General features: G+C 43.2%; 1 protein-coding gene and 2 non-coding genes across 3 annotated transcripts in view; all 3 read left to right on the top strand.

The window, feature by feature from the left end:
• The first annotated feature begins 6,141 nt into the window (after positions 1-6,141).
• Positions 6,142-6,213, top strand: trnaa-ugc (transfer RNA alanine (anticodon UGC)). Its single transcript has one exon. It is a non-coding gene; the product is annotated as a tRNA-Ala (tRNA).
• A 2,558-nt stretch (positions 6,214-8,771) lies between these two features.
• LOC110949889 (kinesin-1 heavy chain) overlaps positions 8,772-25,503 on the top strand; it is a 34,937-nt gene continuing 18,205 nt past the window's right edge. The window contains 16 exon segments of the mRNA XM_051940825.1: positions 8,772-9,004; positions 12,035-12,122; positions 12,240-12,313; positions 12,419-12,523; positions 12,624-12,672; positions 12,762-12,817; positions 14,708-14,717; positions 14,720-14,794; positions 16,439-16,563; positions 17,029-17,133; positions 18,482-18,627; positions 18,923-18,929; positions 21,041-21,136; positions 21,138-21,184; positions 22,448-22,652; positions 25,222-25,290. Of these exon segments, the coding sequence (XP_051796785.1) occupies positions 8,879-9,004; positions 12,035-12,122; positions 12,240-12,313; positions 12,419-12,523; positions 12,624-12,672; positions 12,762-12,817; positions 14,708-14,717; positions 14,720-14,794; positions 16,439-16,563; positions 17,029-17,133; positions 18,482-18,627; positions 18,923-18,929; positions 21,041-21,136; positions 21,138-21,184; positions 22,448-22,652; positions 25,222-25,290 (1,383 nt within the window). The 5' untranslated portion in view covers positions 8,772-8,878.
• Positions 9,539-9,610, top strand: trnaa-ugc (transfer RNA alanine (anticodon UGC)). The gene has a single exon. It is a non-coding gene; the product is annotated as a tRNA-Ala (tRNA).

Genomic DNA, 25,503 nt, shown 5'->3' with positions numbered 1-25,503 from the left:
TAAAGAAACTGTCTTCTCTCTATCACAGTTCTGCTATGAGCTGTGTCAGTTTCTCTGTCCATCACTGTCCACCAGATGTCCTCAGTGTTTCAGACTGCTGCCTAAGGCTCCCAGTTTATCGTGGCCCTGCAGGATATTATACCTGCCTGTGTTTGGACTCTGCCTGGTTATAAAGCGTTGTAAGGAACTCTTTACAGCTATGATTAAAACTGTTATTTCCTACCTGCTCTTTCCTGTGTGCAGTGTTTGGGTTCTCTGATTTTAAATGTGTCAGTACATTGTGGCCAGCATGGACTGATCAGACACAGGAGTATTCTTGGAGGTCAGAGGGGATGACTTGAGGATCTGCACACAATCACTAAACACACAAGGTGGGAGCATGGAGAGGATAATTTCATCAGAGCTCTGGCTCATGAAGATTATGGGAAGATGAAAAGATTGTGATTAAAACCACAAATCTTTGGAGGACTGCATAGGCCTCCCTCTATTAGTGAAGTAAACCCAAAGATAAGCCTAGGGTCTGCTAGACTTCAGCCTGCAAGCAGTCAGCCAGCCTTTAGTTGTCTTTCCGGTCAGCCACCCTCTGTCCTGCTCCCTGGGTTGGCTAGCTGCCATCATGCTAGAGGGGTTCTTCTCAAGGTTTTTTCCCTGTTAAAAGGGTGTTTTCTTTGCCACTGTCGCCTTTGAGCTGCTCTGGGGGTCAGGCATATGGGTTCTGTAAAGCTCCTTGAGACAATTTGACTGTAATTGGCGCTATATAAATAAAACTGAATTGAATTGAATTGAATTGAATTGAATTGAATTGAATTGAATTGAATTGAATGCTAGCCTCCTGTCTGACCCAGGTTCTGAGGCAACCATGCATCCAGCTGCCCCCCAAGGTAGTTAAGCAGAGCCTGCATCAACTGTATCCAGTTTCCCAGTTGACTGACCTCCAGCTTACTAGCCTCCAAACAGTCATTCATGCAGCTAACACAAATCCTGCCAGTTTCCAGCCTGATATTGTCCCTTAAAATTCAACAACGGTGACTGGACAGCACCCTGCTCCTCAGCTGCAGTTTTTCCAGTGTTGCAGAAATCTTTCATACTCGAGGGAGACGGGGCTGCACAGTGGAGTAGTGGTTAGCACTTTTGCCTTGCAGCAAGAAGGTCCCGATTCAAATCCCAGGGTGGGCCTGGGATCTTTCTGCATCTTTGTGCATGCGTGGGTTTTCTCCGGGCACTCCGGCTTCCTCCCACAGTTCAAAAATATGCAGATGTAGCGCAGAAGAATAGCAGTCGGAGGCGGAGTATCAAACGCAGGTGCTAACCTCTTTACTGACATTAAAGAATGAATACAATACTAACAGTAAACGTGGAAACGCACATGGGAAACAGGAAGTGCAACAACCTCAACAGTCCATGTGTAAACACAACCACAACAGTCAACGTTCTGTGGGTGAATTATGTAAACCCACTACACAAGCCCCCCAGAATTCACCCATAGTCAAAGTCCATGCGCCGGGGAGGGACGACGGCCCGACCCCGACGGGTACAGACGGCAGAGGCGGGGAGGGGGCGGCGGGCGAAACAGAACAGTCCAACGGGCTGGAAGGGGAAACAGGGACCAGGGCGGGGCGGGGGGAGAGAGGGGCAGCCCCTGTGCGGGGCCCGAGCCAACTCCAACAGCCAGGAAACGTCCACATGGGCAGGTTTAACCCTGTCAACGAACACAGTCTCGGCCCTACCACCAATATCTACGACCAGGTTCTTATCCCTATGCTGTAGGACCCTGATCGGCCGTCAGGGGTGCCGTGCTGCGACGTGGGGACAGGGGCGAAAGCACCCGCGGCCTTCCAGCAGGGAGGACCGCTGCCCGGCCGCTGACCAAGGGGCCGTGGCCTCCGGAATGAAGTCCCCCGGGACCCACAGCACCTGTCCATAGATGAGCTCGGCCGACGAGGCCTGCAGGTCCTCCTTGGGGGCAGTCCTGAGGCCGAGCATGACCCAGGGGAGTTTGTCCACCCAATCGCTACCCGTCAAACTGGCACGCAGGGCAGTCTTCATCGAGCGATGGAACCGCTCGCACAGCCCGTTAGCCTGGGGGTGATAGGCCGTCGTGTGGTGCAGCTTGACCCCCAGGCTGTCAGCGACCGTGTTCCAGATTTCCGAGGTGAACTGCACACCCCGGTCTGAGGAGAGGTTGGAGGGGGTCCTGAAGCGTGCGACCCACGTACCGACGAATGCCCGGGCCACGTCCGTGGACAAAGTCGAAGTGAGGGGTACGGCTTCAGGCCAACGGGTCGTCCTGTCCACCATGGTGAGGAGGTAGGTGAAACCATGGGAGGGGGGCAGAGGACTCACCAAGTCGACATTAACATGGTCGAACCTCCTCTCAGGGACAGCAAACGGCTCCAACGGGGCTTTGGTGTGGTGGTGCACTTTTGCACGCTGACAAGCAACACATGAATCAACCCAAGTCCTCACGTCCTTCTTCAGCCCCCTCCAGATGAACTTCTGAGCCACCAAACGCATCGACGCCTTCCTGCCGGGATGGGAGAGGCCGTGCACGGCCTCGAAAACAGCCCACCGCCAGCCAACGGGGACCAGCGGCCCAGGCTGGCCAGTGGAAAGGTCACACCACAACCGGACACCCGAGTCACCGACCGCGACCTCCTCCAGGCGCAGTCCCGAGTCCAAAGCTCTGAGGCTCCGAACCTCGTGGTCTGAGGCCTGCTCCGCCCCCATATCAGGGGAGTCAAGCCCCACATGGACCGTGCCGACGATCGCCCTGGAGAGGCAGTCCGCGACCATGTTGGACTTGCCCGAGATGTGACGGATGTCTGTGGTGTACTCAGAAATGAACGACAGCTGGCGCTGCTGGCGGGCGGACCATGGCTCGGCAGCCTTGGACATGGAGAACGCGAGGGGCTTGTGGTCGACGAAGACCGTAAACTCACGGCCCTCCAGAAGGAAATGGAAGTGGCGGACCGCCAGCCAGATGCCGAGCAGCTCCCTGTCGAACGTGCTGTATTTGCGCTCTCTCGGGACCAGCTGCTCCAGCACAGCACCAATGACAAAGTCAGACGCATCCATCATGAGAGCGACCGGGGCGCCAGGAGACGGGTGGACCAACATGGCGGCCCGACACAGCGCAGTCTTCATGTCCTCGAACGCTCTCGACCTCTCAACCGTCCAGTCGACGTCCTGGTTCGGGCTCTTGTGCCTGAGGGCCTCGTACAGCGGGTGCATGATATGCGCAGCCTGGCGGATGAACCGGTGATAAAACGTGACCATCCCGAGAAACTCTCAGAGCCCCCGGGCCAAATGTGGGCGGGTAAAAGCCGACACAGCCTCCACCTTCGACAGAAGGGGGGCGGCCCCATCCTTGTTGATGAGGTGTTCGAGGAACTGGATGGACGGCACCCCGAAAACACACTTCGCCGGGTTAATAATGAGGCCGTGCTGGCCAAGCCTCGTGAAGAGGTCCCGGAGATGTGCCATGTGCGCCTCCTCCGAGGAGCTGGCGACGAGGATATCGTCCAAGTAAACGAAAACAAAAGGCATGTCCCCCAATACCGAGTCCATCAGCCGCTGGAACGACTGGGCCGCGTTCTTAAGACCAAAAGGCATCCTCAGAAACTCGAACAGACCGAAAGGTGTCACCACCGCTGTTTTCAGAATGTCTGCAGTGCGAATGGGAACCTGGTGGTACCCCCGTACCAGGTCCACCTTGGATTTCCCCGCCAGGTGCCTGGAGAAGTCCTGAATGTGGGGGACCGGGTAACGGTTGGGCGTGGTGGCGTCGTTGAGACGGCGGTAATCACCGCACGGTCGCCAGCCACCATCTGACTTCGGGACCATGTGGAGCGGCGAGGCCCACGGGCTGTCCGAAAGGCGAATGATTCCGAGGCGTTCCATGTTGGCGAACTCTGACTTGATCACCGTCAGCCTCTCCGGGTTGAGCCGCAGGGGGCCTAGCGTGAATGGGGGCCCCTTGGTATCGATGTGGTGTTCAACACTGTGTCTAGTCGCAACGGCGGAAAAGGTGGGCCAAGTCAGGCCGGGGAACTCCCCCAGCAGCCGTTGGTACTTGTCCCCTTCGGAGAGCGAGCCGGAGAGACCGTCGTACGTTCCCATGTCACGGACGCACTTCAGGGAGGAGAAGGTCAGCGCGTCCACCAGGCGCTTGTTCTTCACATCCACTAGCAACCCGTGGGAGCAAAAAAAATCAGTGCTGAGGAATGGAAAGGAGACGTCCGCTGTCACAAAGTCCCATGCAAAACACTGACCATTGAAACATAAGTCCACAGATCTCAAACCATATGTCCGGATGGGGGCGTCGTTGGCAGATGTTAATGGCGGGCCGTGCGTTCTGAAGTAGCACAAGCCTGCGCCGACACGGCTGTCAGTGGCGGTGTGGCTCTTACGGTCGGGCACGCCGGCGCTCGGAGGCGAGTAGCCGCGCGTAGGGGCCAGTACCTCGGTCCGCCACCTCTGCCAGGGCGCTGTGCGATAGCTGTGTTAGCGAGCGCCGTCTGGATGTGTGGCAGCATGTGTCTCAGAAACAGTTCGATGAAGAGGAAATTCGGCTCCTCTGCACCCAGCAGGTTAAGCATCATCTCCATGTGCTCACGGAGCACATGGAGATGTGGACATGTGCCAAAACCGCACATGGAGTCCGGTTTTGGTCTCCCAGGCCCTGGATAGCGAGGAGACGTCGGGCTCGTTCCGAGCGTGACAGTTCGAAAATCCTCAGGAGGTAAGCTTTGAGCCAGGCATATTTATCTTGGGTGGGGGGAGCCGTGATGAAACTCACCGCTCTGGCTGCAGTGGAGCTCCCGAGTGCCGACACAATGTGGTAATAGCGTGTGTCGTCGTCCGTAATCCCACGGAGGGCAAACTGAGCCTCGGCCTGCACGAACCACGTAGCTGCGGATGTCTCCCAAAACTCCAGCAGCTTCAGAACAGCGGAATTTGCCATGCCGCTCTGTTCGGAGTTCTGCTCAGTCTCTGAAACTTCAGCGGGACTGACGTTGGGGTCACCAATGTAGCGTCGAAGAATAGGAGTCGGAGGCGGAGTATCAAACGCAGGTGCTAACCTCTTTACTCACATTAAAGAATGAATGCAATACTCACAGTAAACGTGGAAACGCACATGGGAAATAGGAAGTGCAACAACCTCAACAGTCCGTGTGTAAACACAACCACAACAGTCAACGTTCTGTGGGTGAATTATGTAAACCCACTACACTGAGGTCAATTGATTACTCTAAATTGTCCGTAGGTGTGAATATGAGTGTGATTGTCTGTATATGTAGCCCTGTGACAGACTGGCGACCTGTCCATGGTGTCCCCTGCCTTCGCCCGAGTCAGCTGGGATAGACTCCAGCACCCCCCGCGACCCTAATGAGGATAAAGCGGTGTATAGAGAATGGATGGATGGATAGAGGGAAACAGACCTGCAAGTATCTTCTGTCTTCTCAGTCTCCAGCTTCTCATGGCGTTTATTTGCATTACAACGCATTTTGAAGCTCTTGTGCCTCCACTAATAGGTAACTCATGTATATGAGAGCTTCTCAGGGATGATCAAGTCATGCATAACGAAGTCTTTTGCGCTTTTACGCACCGACGTCTGGATGCCAGCAGCAGCCTGAGAACTCTGAGCTCTCCATCAGAGCTCATAAAGACGTTTTACTTAGCTTTGATTAAACTTCATTAGTTTCAGCTGTATGTTCTCAGCCTCAGGTTCACCTATATTTCACCCTCGGTACTGGTTTAAACTCAGTGCTAAGTTTAGCATGCTAATGTATTTGCATGTGAGACTGATACCATCGCGATAACATGCTGAAGCTGACAGCTTGTTCTGTGTCCCTTACATATTAGTGGGTCCCTTTAATACATCTGTTAAATCTTAATAAATCTGATAATGAATGAAATATAACTCCCGAAATCAGTCGGGTAGGATGCACATGGCTTAAACTTCTCTAGATGCGAGCCAGTGAATCTGCTTGAATAGACAGAAAGATGAACGAGCAAGTGAAAAAAATTCCAATTGAGACCAAAAACATTATACATCTACATCTATAAAGACATAGATATGGGTATATATATGACTGAAGCAATGGAGAAGGAGTATGACATGCCACTAGAAATCAAATAGGGGATGTAGCTCAGTGGTAGAGTGCATGCTTTGCATGTATGAGGCCCTGGGTTCAATCCCTGGCATCTCCACAATTTATGTTACCTTTGAATATGTTAAATGAAGCTTGTATCCACGTCTCAACAGAACTGCACCCAACTCGAAAGAGAGATCTTGGAAAGTTTATTTGAAAACTGACTGATGGAAAACTGAAAAAAAAAAAGTAAAAAGAATTTGTCTTATCCTGATAATGTGAGGTAGAGAGACATTCAATCAAGGCTGACAGTGCTATGAAAATATGAAATATAGAAGAGACCTTTGCTCCAGCCATTCTTTTGGAAAAATTGCTTGATGATGTTTATCCCAGTGTTTCATGTGATTCATGGTTTTCTTCTTCTACCAGCTAAAAGGTTATGCTAACAGAGTTGTTGTGGGACACATGTTCCATGCATAATAATTATTATTTAAAATATTATGTTTATTTAAAAATTTTTCTTTCCCACAATTATGAGAGATATAAATGAAAAAAAAATTGGATAGTTTTATTTGAGATTTAATTTGGTCATCAGGGGGTGGGACAAGCGAAATATGTCATTTAGGGGAAACTCCAGACTTATTTGGTGTATTTTAAAAAATATTTTCAAGAATTCTTTTTCCTATTTTTTTTTTAAATATTTGATCTCAGGACAAGTAAATTTACACAACAACTACAAGTTTTAGTACTTTATTTTATTCATGGATGAAGTTTGACGAGTGGGATGTAAAATGTCCTCCAGTGACCCACACGTCACTATTTGTCTTTTTTACTTTGCATGGATGAGTCTGAATGTATGTGTGTGGACACCTGAATTTCACCCCTGGGGATTAATAAAGTATCTTTAGCTTCATCAAATCACCAAGCTGATAAAGCTCAAGTGTCATTTCCCAAAAACACACTAGAAGTAGAGACTTTCAGATGATTCATTCTGGCAATTAAATTCGATGAGAAAAGATTTTCATGACAACAATCTCTGACAGGGCTGTTGGACTTAGAGGAAACATTATTCAGCATGACGACACATATCTCAACAGTTCAATGTGTTGGTGCTGCCTCCTAAAGCCGGCTATAGTGATGTCTGTAAGATAGTCAGAGAGATGATTTCCACAGAGAACACCTGTGCTACAGTACAGACATCAGTGCCTCTTGAGAGTACACTTGAACATAGGCTTGACTAGTTTTTTCATAGCCTGAAAGATGGATAAAGAAGAAGTCTACAGTTTCATGAAGTTAAACTTCCACTGGATGTTATACTGCCTACACTAATGTTCAAAAGTTTGTGTCACCCAGGCAATTCCATGTTTTCCATGAAAATTCACACTTTTATTCATGTGCTAACATAACTGCACAAGGTTTTTTAATCATCAATGAGCCTTTCAACACCATTAGCTAACACAATGTAGCATTAGAACACAGGAGTGATGGTTGCTGGAAATGTTCCTCTGTACCCCTATGGAGATATTCCATTAAAAATCAGCTGTTTGCAGCTAGCATAGTCATTTACCACATTAACAATGTCTAGACTGGATTTCTGATTAATTTAATGTTATCTTCATTGAAAAAAATGCTTCTTTTATTTTTATTTTTTAAAGGGCATTTCTAAGTGATCCCAAACTTTTGAACAGTATATTCGAACCTCTTTATCCCACAACTAACACTGGTATATCTGAATAAAATCACAAGGAAAAATAACCTTGTCTGTCATTTGTTCGACAAAAAATTTTATAGATGTGATTTTGAAAAAAGTAACTACAGCAATGCCCTCATAAGGTAGTGCTGCCCTCTTAGATGAAATAACTTCTTGTAGGCATGTTGTATAATTGTCCACCAGTTTCTGAACTGTTATGTGATGTGTAAAGTAATGTGACCATTCTTCCAGGTCAAATATCTACCTAAAGGATGTTTGATGGCTTCCTTTGAGGCACAGTCTCTATTAAGTTCTATCACAGCATTTTAATATTGACATGAGAACAATGAATTCCAGATTAGATGCCAATTAGAGAGTGACTGGTGGAGCCTGTTCTGTTTTAACCTCTGACATCAACAGCCAAGCGTGTCATCATGCTACAGATCTGAAATAATAGACTTCATACAGTAAGTCCAGATGTGGACCTTTCAACAGGATGATGATCATAAACACACAGCTGATCCACCAAGGAATGCTTCAAAAAGAAGAAATAAAAGTAATCTCCAAGACAATATTCATATATTATTATTTTGGTCCTTACTGGGCATGACAAATAAGAGCTTTGCCTGCACTGATCAATTGTTTCTCACATCCTGGAAAAGCATGTGACTGTTCTGATCATATGAAAGAGCCGTTTTTAGAATAGCCCTGTATTTGTTTATCCTTTTCATGAAGGGAACATCCTGCTAGTTTCCTCAGTTTTTCCTCTTAGATTTATGATTCTGTTCATTCTTCTACCTCATTTTGATTTTTTGGAACAATATCAATTCAGAATAACATCTATTTCAGTTTATTTATTTAAAAAAAAAAATTCTTTTTTTACTTTGGAGACAAAAGCGCCTCACTTGACTGTCAGTTTCAAGTGCGTCTATGTTAAGATTTTCGGGGAGTGAACACTACCCAGTGTTCCAGTCAGCTGAAGAGCAGCTGAGTTGTCCTGTCAGAGGTGCAGCCTCCTCCGGCTCCCTGCTCACTCCAGTTCGTGAGGCTGTGAAGGGAGGACGGCTCTATAGATCCATCCACAGCGGCACACATGGCGGACCCGGCGGAATGCACTATCAAGGTTGTGTGTCGCTTCAGGCCGCTGAACAGCGCGGAGGTGGCCCGAGGAGACCAGTACATCCCCAAGTTCAAGGGCGAGGACTGTGTGGTGATCGCGGTGAGTGTTTGCGCTTTTACGCACCGACGTCTGGATGCTAGCAGCAGCCTGGGAACCCTGAGCTCTCTGTCAGAGCTCATAAAGACGTTTTACTTTGCTTTGATTAAACTTCATTAGTTTCAGCTGTACATTCTCAGCCTCAGGTTCACCGGTTTAAACTCAGTGCTGGGTTTAGCATGCTAATGTATTTGCATGTGAGACTGATACCATCGTGATAACATGCTGAAGCTGACAGCTTGTTCTGTGTCTCTTACATAGTAGTAGGTCCCTTTAATACATCTATTACATATTAACAAATCTGATAATAAATGAAATATAACTCCCGAAATCAGTCGGGTAGGACGCACATGGCTTAAACTTCTTTAGATGCGAGCCAGTGAATCTGCTTGAATAGATAGAAAGATGAACGAGCAAGTACAAAAATTCCAATTGAGACCAAAAACATTATACATCTATATCTATAAAGACATAGATATGGGTATATATGACTGAAACAATGCAGAAATAGTATGACATGCCGCTGATACATCGGTAGGGGATGTAGCTCAGTGGTGGAGCGCATGCTTTGCATGTATGAGGCCCCGGGTTCAATCCCCGGCATCTCCAAAGTTTATAGCTATTGTCTGTGTTAAATGAAGTTTGTATCCACATCTCAACAGACTTGCACCCAACTAAAAAGGGAGATCTTGGCAAGTTTAATAGAAAGCACTCTCCATAAGCATCAGTTAATTCACATTCTTATTTTACATGAAAAAGCATATATATATATATATATATATATATATATATATATATATATACATATATATATATATATATATATATATATATATATATATATATATATATATAAACAGAATTTATATATATATATAATATCCTATATTAATAATATAATATACTATATTTGCTGAATTTCCCTTCGGGGATGAATAAAATGATTCTATTAAATTCTATTCTATTCTATTCTATTCTAAACAGCATACCAATTGTTAGGTCAGCACTTTCATGGTCGTCATGGCTCTATAAATAGACAAATTACCCATTTTTTAACCCACTCACCACTGAAAAGAATCTTTGTTCAGCTTTGTTCAGCTGTTTTGCTGACTACCAGTCATAGGTCTGATAAACCATCTCTGCATGTGACAATGTGTGAATGTACTGCAGCACGCTCCATCCAGCACTGATGACAAGACTGAGAAGCGTAGAAAATGTTTTCCTCAGAATGTTGAAATAAAATGAAGGCCTTGGAAGCAGAGTGGTCAAATCCACTTTCTGTAGTTTTTCAGAAAAATGGGTTCAAAGTTTTGTGTTTTCAAGAGTGTTCTAACATTTAAAGTATCACTGTAATGCTATATTTGGGTTGTGGGTTAGACTGCTTTGCCACTAAAATCTAGACCATAAAATTTTACAGAAATTATATAAAACTCAGTTTGGAGTTTTTGTGGTTTAGACCACTCTGCCTCTAATCGCTTCAAAGAATCCTGTTTAATATCTGTTTGTATTTATGGGTCATGAGAAAACATTAAGAAACATCTCTCCAACAACGGTCATTTTGCATTTACTGTTTTAAACTTCATCAGTCAGTTTTTAATCTTTTCATTTCACAACATAGCTTGTATTATTATACAAAACTGCACACTTATTTTGTGGAGAAACTTTGAATGGGTATTTGTGCTTCTTTACATTCAGTCTCTAATCATCCTGCCATTCACTTCACAGTCCAGCTTTTTCAACCCAGAGCCCAGGAGTCGTGTAATAATTGGACTGTGCAGAGGCAGAGTGAACAGTTTATCTCACTGACAGCAACCTGCAGGTCACTGCTCCTCAGCTAATGGCATCAACAGGTTGATTGTCTGCCAGCAGCAGCTTCTGGTTGCTGCAGCGTCTGAAAGCAGAGTCTGTATGAAAGGCTGGCAAAATCACTTTGGTGTTTCAGGTTGTTTATTTTGTATCATATTTCTTAATTTGGTTACTGTTTGGAGGCAGATTTAACAGTTCGTATGTGCAGTATATGAAACAGCAGACACTGCAGTTTTTACATTGCACTGTACCAGTATGATGAGTCATTTATTACAGATGGGCCAGTGTCTTTAGCATTATAATCACTTCTTTGAGTGCATTTTATAACCTTTTGTTTTGTTGTGTGTAGCAGCTGGTTGGACAGCAATATAACGGCCTTGACTCTCTCTGATATTGCTGAGTTGTCTCGGTTCAACACTGAACTTAGTTGAGTTTTAATCCTCATCCCTTCTGCATTCAGGTCTCTAATAAGTGTTGCCGTTTTGGACATTGATCAGCTTGAGTTTCCCTCATTTGGTTGTTGATCAAACACTGATCTAGCATAGGGCTGCACAGTGGCTCGATGGTTAGCACTTTCACCTAGCAGCTAGAAGATCCCGGCCTTCCTGGGATCTTTCTGCATGGAGTTTGCATGTTCTCCCTGTGCATGTGTGGGTTTTCTCCTCGTACTCCAGCTTCTTCCCACAGTCCAAAATATGCTGAGGTTGACTGGTAACTCTTGTCAGTAGGTATGAATATGAGTGTGATTGATTGTCTGTATATATAGCCCTGTAATCGACTGGTGACCTGTCCATAGTGTTCCCTGCCTTCACCCTAAGCCAGCTGGGATAGACTCCAGCCCCCCTACGACCCTAATGAGTATTAAGCAATGCATAGATGGATGGATGGATGGATGGATGATCTGCCATAACATTAAACCACCTGTTTACTAATGTGGGTGTACCACATTAACAATGTGTAGACTGGATTTATCATTCATTTAATGTCATCTTCATTGAAAAAATGTCCTTTCTTTCAAGAATAAGGACATTTCTGAGTGACCCCAACCTTTGAACGGTAGTGTATGTATACACAATATATGGTGATAGAATTTTTCTGGAACCAGTAATGAAAACTTAATAACTTGTTAAGCTGCTGTGAAAGTTTATGGTGGTAAGCAGGCCTATTTCCATTTAGCTAAAATGGAAAATCTTGACAGCATGAATTATCGTTGCCGCTTCTTCACAGGAGAAACCGTACTACTTTGACCGTGTGTTCCAGTCCAACACGACTCAGGTGCAGTTCTACAACGCTGTGGCCCAGAAGATTGTCAAAGGTAAGCTGTGCAGTAGAACACAGTACAGATATAGCGTCAATGCCTGACTCACTGAAACCCTAGCAATAAGGCCAAACCACAATACCAATACTTTTTTTTTTGTCTTGATATGAACAGATGTGCTGGATGGATACAATGGAACAATATTTGCATATGGGCAGACGTCGTCTGGTAAAACACACACAATGGAGGTAATAGAAATCTTTAGCTCTCAAATTATCTGCTTGACAAAAGTACTAAAACAGTGTAAGATTCTGGTCTGTCAGACTTGTACCTTTTTATTATTATCTCCTAAGGGGAAACTTCACGACACTGATATGATGGGAATCATTCCGAGAATTGTGCAAGATATCTTTAACTACATTTATTCCATGGATGAGAACCTGGAGTTTCACATTAAAGTATGTCTTCCTTCATAATCTGGTGTTTAAATGTTTCTAAATGTCAGCAGTTAGATGTCACAGATTTGGTTAAATCTCACTGCAAGGTTTTGTTTTGCAGGTTTCATATTTTGAAATCTATCTGGACAAAATTAAGGACTTGTTGGATGGTATGTATTGGGTTTCTTCTTATTGTCTTTCAGATCCTGATACAGACAGCACAGCTAATTCAGATATAATCTGTCATTTCCCTCTACAGTATCAAAGACCAACCTCTCTGTACATGAGGACAAAAACAGGGTGCCTTTTGTCAAGGTGAGACACTTACTGATTTAATTTTCCCATTTTTTTAATGTAATATTGGTTCTGATTAACCCCAAGTTCCACAAGCGGTCTCCCACAAGTTCATCTCTGCCATGAATGATCTTAAAATGAAAGGGAAAAACATTGACATACAGACCTGATCAAAATTTAAGACCAGTTGAAAAATTGATAGAATTTACCTTTTGCACATTTGGATCTTAATGAGGTTTTAAGTAGAGCTACAATACGCAAAAGCAAGAAGGGGGAGTGAGACAAAAAGCACTTTGAAAAAGTAATTTATTGAAAACAACAAGTAAACTGAAATAGGCTGTTTGTCAGCTGATCAAAAGTTTAAGACCACAGGCTGTAAAAGTCAAAATCTGCTCAAAATTCTCATTTTCTGTCAGTCATTCACACGGTCATGCCCTCCTGATGGCTAAAGCTAAGAAGCTTTCTCTTGTTGAACGTGGTTGGATCGTCGAGCTGCATAAGCAAGGCCTCTCACAGCGTGCCATTGCTGCTGAGGTTGGACGCAGTAAGACGGTCATTCTAAATTTTCTGAAAGATCCTGAGCATTATGGAACAAAAAAAGTCAAGTGGTAGACCCAAAAAAATTACACCTGCGCTGAGCTGGAGGATCCGATTGGCTGTCCGTCAACATACAGGGCGGTCCTCGACCCAAATAAGGCCCTTACTGGTGCCGACTGCAGCCGCAGTAACCATCAGACAGCATCTGCGGGAAAAGGGTTTCTAAAACAAAAAATGAATTCAAAGGCCTCGTCTCCTTCAACTCCACAAAACTGCCCTTTTAGGACTTGCCAGGGAACATCAAACATGGGACATTGAAAGGTGGAAAAAAGTTTTATTCTCTGATGAGAAAGAATGTAACCTTGACTGTCCAGGTGGCTCCAACGTTACTGGCATGACAAGGAGATCCCACCTGAGATGTTTTTACGCGGCACAGTGGAGGGGATGTATCATGATCTGGGTGCTTTTCATTCAGTGGAACACTGGAGCTTCAGTGGTGCAGGGTTGTCAAACGGCGGCTGGTTATGTGCAGATGTTGCAGCGGGCATCCCTCATGACTGAGGGCCCTCCTCTGTGTGGTAACAGCTGGGTTTTTCAACAGGACAACGCTGCAGTTCACAATGCTCACTTGACCGAGGACTTCTTCAGGGAGAACAACATCACTCTTTTGGACCATTCTGCATGTTCCCCTGATTTAAATCCCATAGAGAACATTTAGGGATGGATAGCAAGGGAAGTTTATAAAAATGGCCATCAGTTCCAGACAGTTGATGCCCTTCATGAAGCCATCTTCACCACTTTGAGCAATGTTCCCCAAAAGCTTCCTGGAAACACTGGCATCAAGCATGCCCAAACGGATATTTGAAGTAATTAACAAGACGGTGGAGCTACTTATTACTGAGTCCTACTGAGGAAATTTTATTCTGGTTGGAGAGTTTTTTGTAATTTTGAGCGATGGTCTTAAACTTTTGATCAGCTGATAACAGCCTATTTCAGTTTACTTGTTTTCAATAAATTGCTTTTCAAAGTGCTTTTGTCACAGTCCCCCTTCTTGCTTTTGCGTATTGTAGCTCTACTTAAACCTCATTAAGATCCAAATGTGCAAAGGTAAATTCTAGCAAATTTCAACTGGTCTTAAGATTTGATCAGGTCTATATCTTAGATGCAGGATTGCATGGCTGTACGCCATTGTAGACTAACTTTATAGAACTAGGTGGAGAAATCAGGCAGATATTTAAAACACTGAAAAATGAAAGTAGCAAGTCAGCCTGAGACAGCGTATCATGGTCTCCTCTAATAACAGTGTCTCTGTAAAACTGTCCTGCTGTGGAGCTCTTGAACACAGCATTCCTTGTGATGTGTGTTTGTCCCCAGGGCTGTACCGAGCGTTTGTGTGCAGTCCTGAAGAAGTCATGGATGCCATAGACGAAGGCAAAAGCAACAGACACGTGGCTGTCACAAGTGAGTTCATTACTGAGAGCCTCAGTGCTGCAGCCTCTCATGGGTTCAACCTCAGCGAGTCTCCTGATCGTCACCGCACTCAGCTAAGACACTGTCTGTGCTAAACACACGCTCAAATGAGATTAAACAGTTGTGAAAATGGTCAAGGTTGTTAACTATTTTAATCAGGGATTTTGGCTAAAGCTGTAGCTAACTAACTTAATTACTGCCTTTGCTTTACAATCATGTGTCTAATATTCCCTGAACTTAAATATTTGTGGTTATCTAGTGCCTAAATCGTGCTTGTTGGTGTGCGTAGAACATTAGCCTGCAGTTTTCTACACTTGCATTTATCAAAGTCACAAAAAAGGGTTTCTTTTGTTAGCATATGAGTATAAATTACTGAGTTGGTGTTTAAAGCTATTTTTGCTTAGAAACCCTGATCAAATAGCTTACCTCAGTCATTCCTTGGACTTCCAGGGACATACAATTAATGAAAGAAGGATTCAACGTCATGGATTCACTTTCATTCAAATACGGAGCTGCAGCAAGAAAGTCTCAAAAACACAGATTCAGAACTTCTAGAAATCCTCTATGCAAACAGTTTACTTTGACCACAACTTTGGGCTATATGCACATGTGAACAGGAAACAAGTCTCAGGGACTCATAGATCTACATATTCTAGAGAAAACAATGGTGTAGAGTTAAATTTAAGACATTTTATGCCTAAATGGATCATGTTTAATGGATAAAAACTTTTAAAATATGTAAATTTTGATATACAGAGGTGAGTTGTTAGAGGTTGGGGTTCTTTAGTGGTTCCAATGGCCAGAGAGGCACTTGAAATCTGCTATAATCCTATATTTATTGAAACAATAGAATCACGTTGGCTATTTGTTTATGAAAAAATGTTGCTGGTGGTGAAAAATCCACAGAGAATTATCACCTGATCTGCAGTCCTCCCCAGCTTTACGGGGACGATTGATGTCTTTTAGCTCATTGTTCCACAACAGACAGACACAGGTTAGAAAACTAGCTGGTGAACATAGCAGAGTATTTATCAGCTGAAGAGAGAATTATTCCCTCAGCAGCTGGTAGAGACCAAAACCAGAGCTAAAGAGAGTGAATATTGGACTTTACAAACTAATGCCTGCTCTTGTAGCTGCAAGACATGAAAATAAGTAACCAGTTGTTCTGTCAGCTTTAGGTGGGATTATTATGAGGCTGTGTTTGTTTTCACATCATTTCACATTCATCCTGGTACATGCAAAGTGATACATGTGTTACTGCAAGTGGATCCACTGTCTACACCTTTAAAATATTCAGAAGTTTACTTTTTTATTTAGTATAGTAACCTACCCTTTTTATTTCAGAGATCCTAAGAAGATTCCTAGCATCAAGTTTATTCTATAAAGAATAAGTTAAGTTTTTATATTGCAAAACTAATATTTCAATGTGTACAAAAATGAGGATTATTCATGGACTGATTTAAACACAGAACTGACTTAATCCAGCCTGGAAATGTATTCATAAACCTTTTGCATCCACTGAAAATCATTGATAAATAACAGTTTGTGTAAATGTGCTGTGTAACAGTGTCATAGTGATTTTCATGTTTTGCAACATTATTGATGCTTTTGTTTGTGCACACATGTTAATCTCAGACATGAATGAACACAGTTCCAGGAGTCACAGCATCTTCCTCATCAACATCAAGCAGGAAAACAGTCAGACTGAACAGAAACTTACTGGAAAGCTCTACCTGGTCGATCTGGCTGGAAGTGAAAAAGTACGACTCCATCTCACTCCTTCTCCACATCTCCCTGCTCCCTTCTGTGTCTCTTTAGTTACTGTAAATGTATTTATTTCCAAATTCACAAACACTTTGCTACTGTCTAGGAGTGCACAGGTCTTTTCCTCTGATTCCCCATTTCCCAAGGGCCACAGTGTATTTATGTGAATTGACTGGACTTATATCACGAAGGTTAATGACATATTCTTGCAGCTGCTGCTTCCTTTCAGGGACACTACAGGAACCTTTCATCAGTGTACTGTCAGCTGTTAGCAAGTCAATGATGGCCCTCAGCTTCATCAAAGTCTTTAGCATGCTTTGTCAGTCTTCACACCTCTTATTTATTACTTATAATTTTGTTTTAGAAAAGTTCTTCAGCCAATATCAACAGCCTGAAGACACAGTTTGGTTCCAGCTTCATTGTGAGGATAATGAGAATTCTGGTGTTTTTGTGTTTCAAAGGTGGGTAAAACTGGAGCAGAGGGCACAGTGCTGGATGAAGCCAAGATGATCAACAAGTCCTTGTCTTCGCTGGGAAATGTCATCTCAGCTCTGGCAGAGGGCTCGGTGAGCCAACTGTCAGTTAAACATGGAACATGTGATCCCAAGTTTTTAAATAGTGTCTCTGCAAAGGAAATGTGAAAACATGGAGAAAATGATGTTGAATAGAAACTATCAAAACAAAAAAGGACCTCACAGGCTGTATGTGCAAGAAGCTTAGAATAAATCAGCCAAGGATTTATTAGTCTGTTTGTCTGTAAGTTTGTCCATCTGTGTGTCTGTCAGCAACATTACTCAAAACAGACTAATGGATTTGAATGAAATTTTCAGTGAAGGTCAGAAATGACACAAGGACCAACTGACTAGATTTTGGCAGCGATGTGGCTTATAGTCTGGATCCACAGATCTGTTATAGCTTTCTGTATCATTGCCAGATAGCGGCACGACATCACTGTAACTATGACAACAGTGAACACTACATCAGCTGTCTGCTGATGATCACATGATTGGAATTCTCCTACAAATCCACCATTCTGGACTTATCAGGACTATCTGTCGGAACTGAATCAAGGAACAATTGATTAAATTATGGGGGTGTTCCAAGTCCTATTAATTCCAGTTGCCTGCTACATGTTGAGGTCACACGATTCGAAGTCCGTACATAATGTACACATGCCTGTCCAATAGAGCATGTGCATATTTTACTATTTGAGTTTTAAAGGATTCCAGTCATGTTTCCTTCTTGATCTTAAATGTGGGTACAGATTACCATCTACTAAAAGGCACCTTACAATTGTTAGTATTTGCACCTGGTGTCACTGAACCAGAAACTCTGAGACGAACCACCATCTGTCTGAGTTCCTGAGTCTATTTATTGAAGCATTTGTACACTACCATTCAAAAGTTTGGGGTCACTTAGAAATGCCAAGTGACATTTCTAAATGAAATGAAAGACAAGCCATTTTTTCATTACAGATAACATTAAATTAATCAGAAATACAGTGTAGACATTGTTAATGTGGTAAATCTATTCTAGCTGCAAACGGCTGATTTTTAATGGAATATCTCCATAGGGGTACAGAGGAACATTTCCAGCAACCATCACTCCTGTGTTCTAATGCTACATTGTGTTAGCTAATGGTGTTGAAAGGCTCATTGATGATTAGAAAACCCTTGTGCCTGGATGATCCCAAACCTTTGAACGGTAGTGTATCAGTTTAATATTACTGAAATGACTAAAACTTATTTAACTTTGTAAGTGCAAGACAATGTTGTGATCCAGAGTTTTAATTGCTCCATTACACATCCTCATAAAAGGCTCAATTATTGTCAGTGCAGCTTGTGACAAGTGAAACATCATGAAGAGCATAAAAATACACCTTCAAATGTAATTTGCGATCGTTTCCTTCGTCAGACCTACGTGCCATACAGAGACAGTAAGATGACCAGGATCCTGCAAGACTCCCTGGGAGGAAACTGTAGGACGACCATGGTGATCTGCTGCTCACCGTCTGCTTTTAATGATGCAGAGACCAGGTCTACACTGCTGTTTGGACAGAGGTACACAAAACACACACAACCTTACAATCTGTGATTAACTTTATCTTACAAACAGCATTCATATATGTCTTTCACGTTAGATTTATCCACTCCACCAAAGTTACACGGAGCTGGGGTTGACAGTGGGCATACTGTCACAAACTGGACTGGAATGAACCCATGCAGCAGGCTACAGACAGGCAGTATGAGATAGTGAGAATTTCTTAAATGAATAATAAAACAAAGAGGCACTCCATAAGGGAGGTGTAGGGAAATAAATCAGGAAGAGGAAAAAACGAAACTGAAATTAACTAAGGGCGACGGTGCGGGACCGTGACGTAGAGGATAACTAAACTAAACGGGGAAACGCAACTCAAACTGTCCAGGGGGGTCGGGAGACTGGGCGAAGGCGGAGCAGAGGAGCCAGTGTCGGAGGTAGGGTGTGAACGGTGGGGCAGACGGGCTGGAAGTAGACACCGGAGGTAATTGAGCAGAGGAGTAGTGATGAACCATCCGAGTATCCGTGGAACAAGAGAGCGGAGCGCTCACGGCAGATTGAAGCAGGTGGTGAGCAGAGAGTAGAGAGTCTCTAGCCAGAACATGATGCAGCAGGAGTGTGGCAGGTATGCGACCGGCATGTGGTTGGTAAGAGGCAGATGTATCTCAATGACGCAGTGAGGAGTTGAGTGGAGCGCCTGGCTTTATACTAGGCTGATTGTCATTATGCACAGCTGCTCCTAATCAGCTGAATCCGCACTGGCACAGGAGGATTGTGACACATACAAACCACAGGACTTTGACACCAGCCTGTCTTTGGTTGTGTTTAGGCACCAAGAGGACTTTAATTAGGAAACCAGTGTAGCTTTCTGATAAATCTTACTAAACACAAGACTCAGTGTAACCATAAAACATAACCATAAAAAATTCAGTAATGCTGCAACTTGCCAGATGTGTTATTTAGGAAAATTTTCTCGCTGGTTTCAGAAAATGTACGCTGCTGCAAACCAGCAAAGGTTTGGTTCAGTCTGGAAGCTATTTGTGGTTTTCAACATCCAGTAAAATAAAATAAAAAAACTCTGTACATTCAAGTCAATTGCTATCTATCAGATATTCTACCTTAACATGGACATGTATCTCTTGTAGAGCTTAATAAAACTGAGCTGATCATAGTGGCAATTTAGTTTTGGAACATTTATAAAACTGCAGTACCTACATGTAATAATGTGGCAAAATCTACAAGTTTGCACAGTTCAAGTTTATGGTTGTCAGTTGTTTAAAAACATGAGATGTACAGTGAAACACAGATGTCACTGACATACAAAAGATTACCAGGATGCTGTAACAAACACACTTTGCTACTTTCCTAATATTTTTTAATCTGTTTTTTAGCCATAAACCCATTTATTTGTGATTTTTTTTTTAAAATGAAAAGCAAAGCAAATAAATAAAAAAATAAAATCAGTTTGATTCAATTCACCTTTATTTCCACTACTGTTCAAAAGTTTGGAGTCATAATAATAATGGATTAGATTTACTGTATATAGCACTTTTTTGGACACTCAAAGCATGTACAATGGATCCATTATTCATTCACTCACACATTCTCACTCTGGTGGTGGTAAGCTACATTCATAGCCACAGTTGCCATGGGGCAGACTGATGGAAGCATGGCTGCCAATCTGCACCTACGGCCCCTCTGACCACCACCAACATTCACACACCAGTGTGAGAGCAGCACTGGAGGCAAGGTGGGTAAAGTGTCTTGCCAAGGACACAACAGCAGGAATCAAACCGCCGCCCCTTTGATCATTGGATGATCCGCTCTAACCACCTGATCCACAGCCGCCCCACTTAAAAATGTCCTTCTTTTTGAAAATAAAAAGCATTTTTTTTCAAAGAAGACATGTTAAATTAATCAGAAATACAGTGTAGACATAGTTAATGTGGTAAATCTATTCTAGCTGGAAGCAGCTGATTTTTAATGGAATATCTCCATAGGGGTACAGAGGAACATTTCCAGCAACCCATCACTCCTGTGTTCTAATGCTACATTGTGTTAGCTAATGGTGCTGAAAGACTCATTGATGATTAGAAAACTCTTGTGCAGTTATGTTAAGAACATGAATGAAAGTGGTGAGTTTTCATGGAAAACATAAAATTGCCTGGGTGATACCAAACTTTGAACATAATATTTGACCTCTGACAGAACCAGGCTCAGGGAGGGTGGCCATCTGACTCGCCTTGAGGTGAGGGGAGAGAAATGTAAGCAGTAAGAAACAACAGGACAATAAACATAAAGAAGAACATATTCAGAACAGAACTGTCAAGCTGCCCACCTGTCAGCTGGTCCTACAGTGAAACCAATCTTAAAAGTGGCGCTGTTGATATTCCAAACCAGCTCATTCCGTTTTTCCTCTGTGTCACCAAGAGCGAGACCATTAAGAACACAGTGAGCCTTCGAATATTGGAGCTGACCGCAGAGCAAGTGGACAGAGCAAGTGGGAGAAGGAAGGAGAAAACAAGAAGCTTAAAGAACCACCGTCACCTGGCTGGAAACGAGCTCAAATCGGCTGGAGGAAATGGCGAGTACCACAGGCTGCAGCACAAGCCTCACTCTGCCTCACTAATGGCTGCTTTCTGTGCTGCATGGTGATCATTGGTGTGGGTTTATTAAACAGAGGCAAGATGAGCTTGAAGGAACCCCTAGCCTTATCTGACAACCCACGAAAAAATGAATATTTTATGGTGACCAAATGTAGTTACCAGGAAATTAGAATCCTTCATAAAAGGAATGGGTTAAACAAATTTTGGTTTATAGTTGTCTCCTTGATGTAAAGCTTCAAAATCTTTGAAATTGTTCATTCAGTCTTAAGTGCATGTGGGGTTTAGTCCTAAGTATTTATTCTGTTCCCAACTTACATGACTCAAGATGTAAATGATGATGAAACTGCCTGGGGAAGAACATCAGGACAGTGTTATGAGTACTAAAGTGGTGTTGTAGACCCCTCTCTGTTTAGAAGTGGTTGCTCCAGCTTCACATAGACGGCTTCCTTCCCTCATCTCTCAACCAATCTGTCTTCCCTTTCCAGAAGTGGACTTATTGTCCACAAAGGAGTGTCCTTTATTCATCTAAGCTGTTCACTCAGGTTCCCATACTCCCCAGATCACAATCTTATTGAGGATCTGTGGATGGTCCGGGATAGGCCTGATTTAGTTAGGCCCCACCCTGTAACCCACAGGACCCACAGAATTCACTGTCACGCATCCCGGTCATCCCTAGAGATCCTGTGTCCATGAACCACTGGGTCAGAGGAGTTGTAGCAACATAAAGGGGACCAACACAGTATTAGGCAGGTGGTCATAATATTATACTTGATCAGTGTAGGTCGATGCACCCCTCGCTGCATCAGACTGCATATGCAACACTGTACAGCTTGGATTTGGGTGTTTTTCTATCCCAGTTGTTGTCTAAAAGTGTTGCTGGTTCTGAAGTGCACCAGAGTTTCTCAAACACACCAGCCCCATACAGGGTGACAGTGTTTTCATGTCTGCTGCTCCTGTTCAGAGGACCTTATGACCTGCAGGACTGAGAATCTACATAGACTCATTCAGTCATGCTCCAAAGTAATCTTCTCTTTTCTTGTTAAAGCTGAGTCACACACAGTCACACACACCTATTTTAAGCTTTAAAAGAAAGAGACCTTTGTTTCCATTTTAGCAACACCACAAAGAATATTACTGTAGTCCACTTCAAAAATGTGAAAGATCCAGCCTGCCTTAGCCCAGTATAATACTGGGCCTAAGGCAGGCTGGAATCTTTCACATTTCTGCTACCTCCTGCAGGAGAGAGTGTACCAGTGGAGGAGCAGTTTGACAAAGAGAAGGCCAAAGCAGAGGTGCAGGCCCTGGACACTGTTGCTAACAAATGACAAGGCAGCAGCACCCAAACCGGCCCTCAACATCCTCCTGGAGTCCAACTCACTGATGCAGAGAAGGGGAAGTATGAAGAAGAGATGGCCAAGCTCTACAAAGAGATGGACGACAAGGTGATGAGACGACACACGTTTGGAGTGTCTCTTATATTTCCTCTCTTACAGCCTCTGACGAATCCAGTCTTTTTGTGCAAGCTGGTTATGTGCACACCAAAACATGCTTCTAACAGTGTGACATTTAGAGTTTATCCCTGGAGTGTGATCTGATCATTCAGAAAGAATGTGAGAATGTGAGAATGTCAGAAGATCACAGGTGATGACAAGCTATCAAATTAAAACTACCTGAAAATATGAAAGGTTAACACACATCAGTGCAGTCCAAAACTATGTCACTACTGAGTAGAATTGAATAGTACCATTGAATTCACATCATCATCATGAACATATCACATACAGAAAATAGCACAAACTATGTCTAGACATTGATAATTATCATTCAGTGTGCTTATGAGAATGTTTTAGTTTGCTGTTCATGACAGGAATTTACAACGAGTTTATGTTGTTAAAACTCAAGTGATATATGACTTCAGGCTACATCTGTGCTGTAGGCAAAATGCAGCCCTCTGCTAGAAATATTTGAAATCTCCACTTCCATAATTTGTATCAAACATAGCTGCATTTGTCTTTTCACAAATTTGCTGTAGGTAAATTTCCAGGCTTGTTTAATCCACTTTTTACCTCCGCCAGGAGGTTATGTAATCATCGGAGTTTGTTTGTCTGTCCGTCTGTGTGTGTCCGTGTGTGTGTGTGTCTGTTTGTCTGTTAACAGCATAACTCAAAAAGTCATGATGGATTTCACCAAATTTTACAGGATGTCCGGAAGAGCAAGAGTAAGAATCGATTAGATTTTGGGAGGTGATCTGAATCACCGTCTGGATCCAGGAATTTTTTGAAGGTCGAAGGACAATTGAGAGATGGCCGCCAGGCCATCTCTCAATTGGACAATTCTTACTCTTGCTCTTCCGGACATCCTGTAAAAATTTGGTGAAAATCCGTCCATGACTTTTGAGTTATGCTGTTAACAGACACAACAGACACACACACACACACGGACACACATGGGTTCTTGTATTTTATTATGGGTTTCTGTTATTTTATATGGGTTTCTTGTATTTTTATCGTTGATTTGCATGGTATCCGTACTTTGCATTTGTATATTGTCTATTATTTTATCTCTTTCCCTACTAGGCACTGGCCTTTTAAATTCTGGCAGGGGGGACAGCCGATGCAAACTAGCCTTTTGGCTAATTCGGGTGCATTTACATTTTTTTTATGTATATAAAATGTTTATTAATGTGCAGTGTCCCTCCGAAACAAATAAAGAGAAAAGAAAAGAAAAGAAAGACACATACACAGACGGACAGACAAACGGCATGGCGTAGGTATGCGCTCTCCGAGTGCTTTTCTAGTTTTCTCTGGAATTGGTGACTCTGTAAACAATACTACAGTACTCTAGAATGATATTTCGCCCGGCTAAATGTATCATTCAACTACTCAAAAAGTGAAAAGTCAGTCGGATTTTTGCTCTGTGATTGTTGGTCACAGTTGAATCACTCATGGCTTCAGAAGTTTGCCGGGGGGACAGACTTTTAGTTTTTCACCAGATCTGAAGCAAGCAGTTTAACTTGAATTTTTTAACAAGGTTGTAGCCTCTGATCCCAGCTGACTTAGGACGAAGGCAAGGCACATCCTGGATGTCTCCACTATATTTTACATTTATGCCCACTGCTGAATGTTGAGAAAAGGCTGTCTCATACCTGAACCTGACTGCTGCCTGCTTTATTATGTTGCTAGTTTTAGTCCATGCAGATGAAAAGTTATGGCAGGAATTGTGATTCTGAACAGGATTGATGAAAGTCAAAACAGATAAATAATATGCCTAGCTACATATCAGTTTAGACAAGGAAAGTTAATGTTGTTGTTAATGTATAAAAATAAGAAATGTGAATCATTTCTGTGCTATTTTTGTTATCATCATCATCATCATCATACCACACAGCCAGCCTATTGTCACATTGCATGTCAGACAATCAGCTTGCTCTGCTCAGTAAAAGACAAACAGCAACACGCCAAACATTTGTTTCAGACGTGACAAATGATTGTCAGTCATCACAATGATCTGTCCCATCTGTCCACCAAATACACTGCTTGCAACAGAACAAACAGGGATTTTTAGTTTTTAGCTTACATGATGGAATATATGCATATACTTAATGAGTTAAATTCAACTTCTCATGAGGCTTTACACAACAGCTTTTAATGGGTTTATATCAATACTCCTGGATGGAAAACTATATTCCAGAGCCAGATCCTCTCATTTTATCGATGTATTAATAATGTGAAATAATTATGACCATTATGATAGCATAGTTGATCATTTAATATTAAAATTTATACTGAGGAGTAATATTGTAGTTATTTTTTTATTGTTGCTAATATTGCTAGCAGTAACAAAATTTCTACAGAATCTGAAGCTCTCTCGGTGCAGTCTTTCTTACATGTAGTATTCCTTTCACCAGTAGGCGGTCGTGGTTGACTGCTGCCTCAGATTGTGAAAAATAAAGGAGTGACGTATGACATTTCCTTCTCCTCTCTCTATCCTCCTTTCCTTACCTTCCTCCAGGATGATGAGATCAACCAGCAGTCTCAGTTGGTGGAGAAGCTGAAGGAGCAGATGTTGGACCAGGAAGAGGTGACACAACACCCCTCTGTCCCCCTTCCTCCCCACTGTGTCTCACCCCTTAGTTGTCCTTTGGCACAAACCCAGTCTGACAGCTGATAGCGGACCATTAGTTGCTCTGTAGGAGAGTCAGACTGTAACTCACCCCTAGCAACCACAAGGATCTTACCAGATTGTACGTAGGTGTTATTCACTGTACTAAAATGTATTTATAGGTCCTGTTAT

This window comes from Acanthochromis polyacanthus, chromosome 20 (genome assembly GCF_021347895.1).
Source record: "Acanthochromis polyacanthus isolate Apoly-LR-REF ecotype Palm Island chromosome 20, KAUST_Apoly_ChrSc, whole genome shotgun sequence".
NCBI classification, from domain to species: Eukaryota; Metazoa; Chordata; class Actinopteri; family Pomacentridae; genus Acanthochromis; species Acanthochromis polyacanthus.
This window is presented reverse-complemented; position numbering and strand designations above follow the sequence as displayed.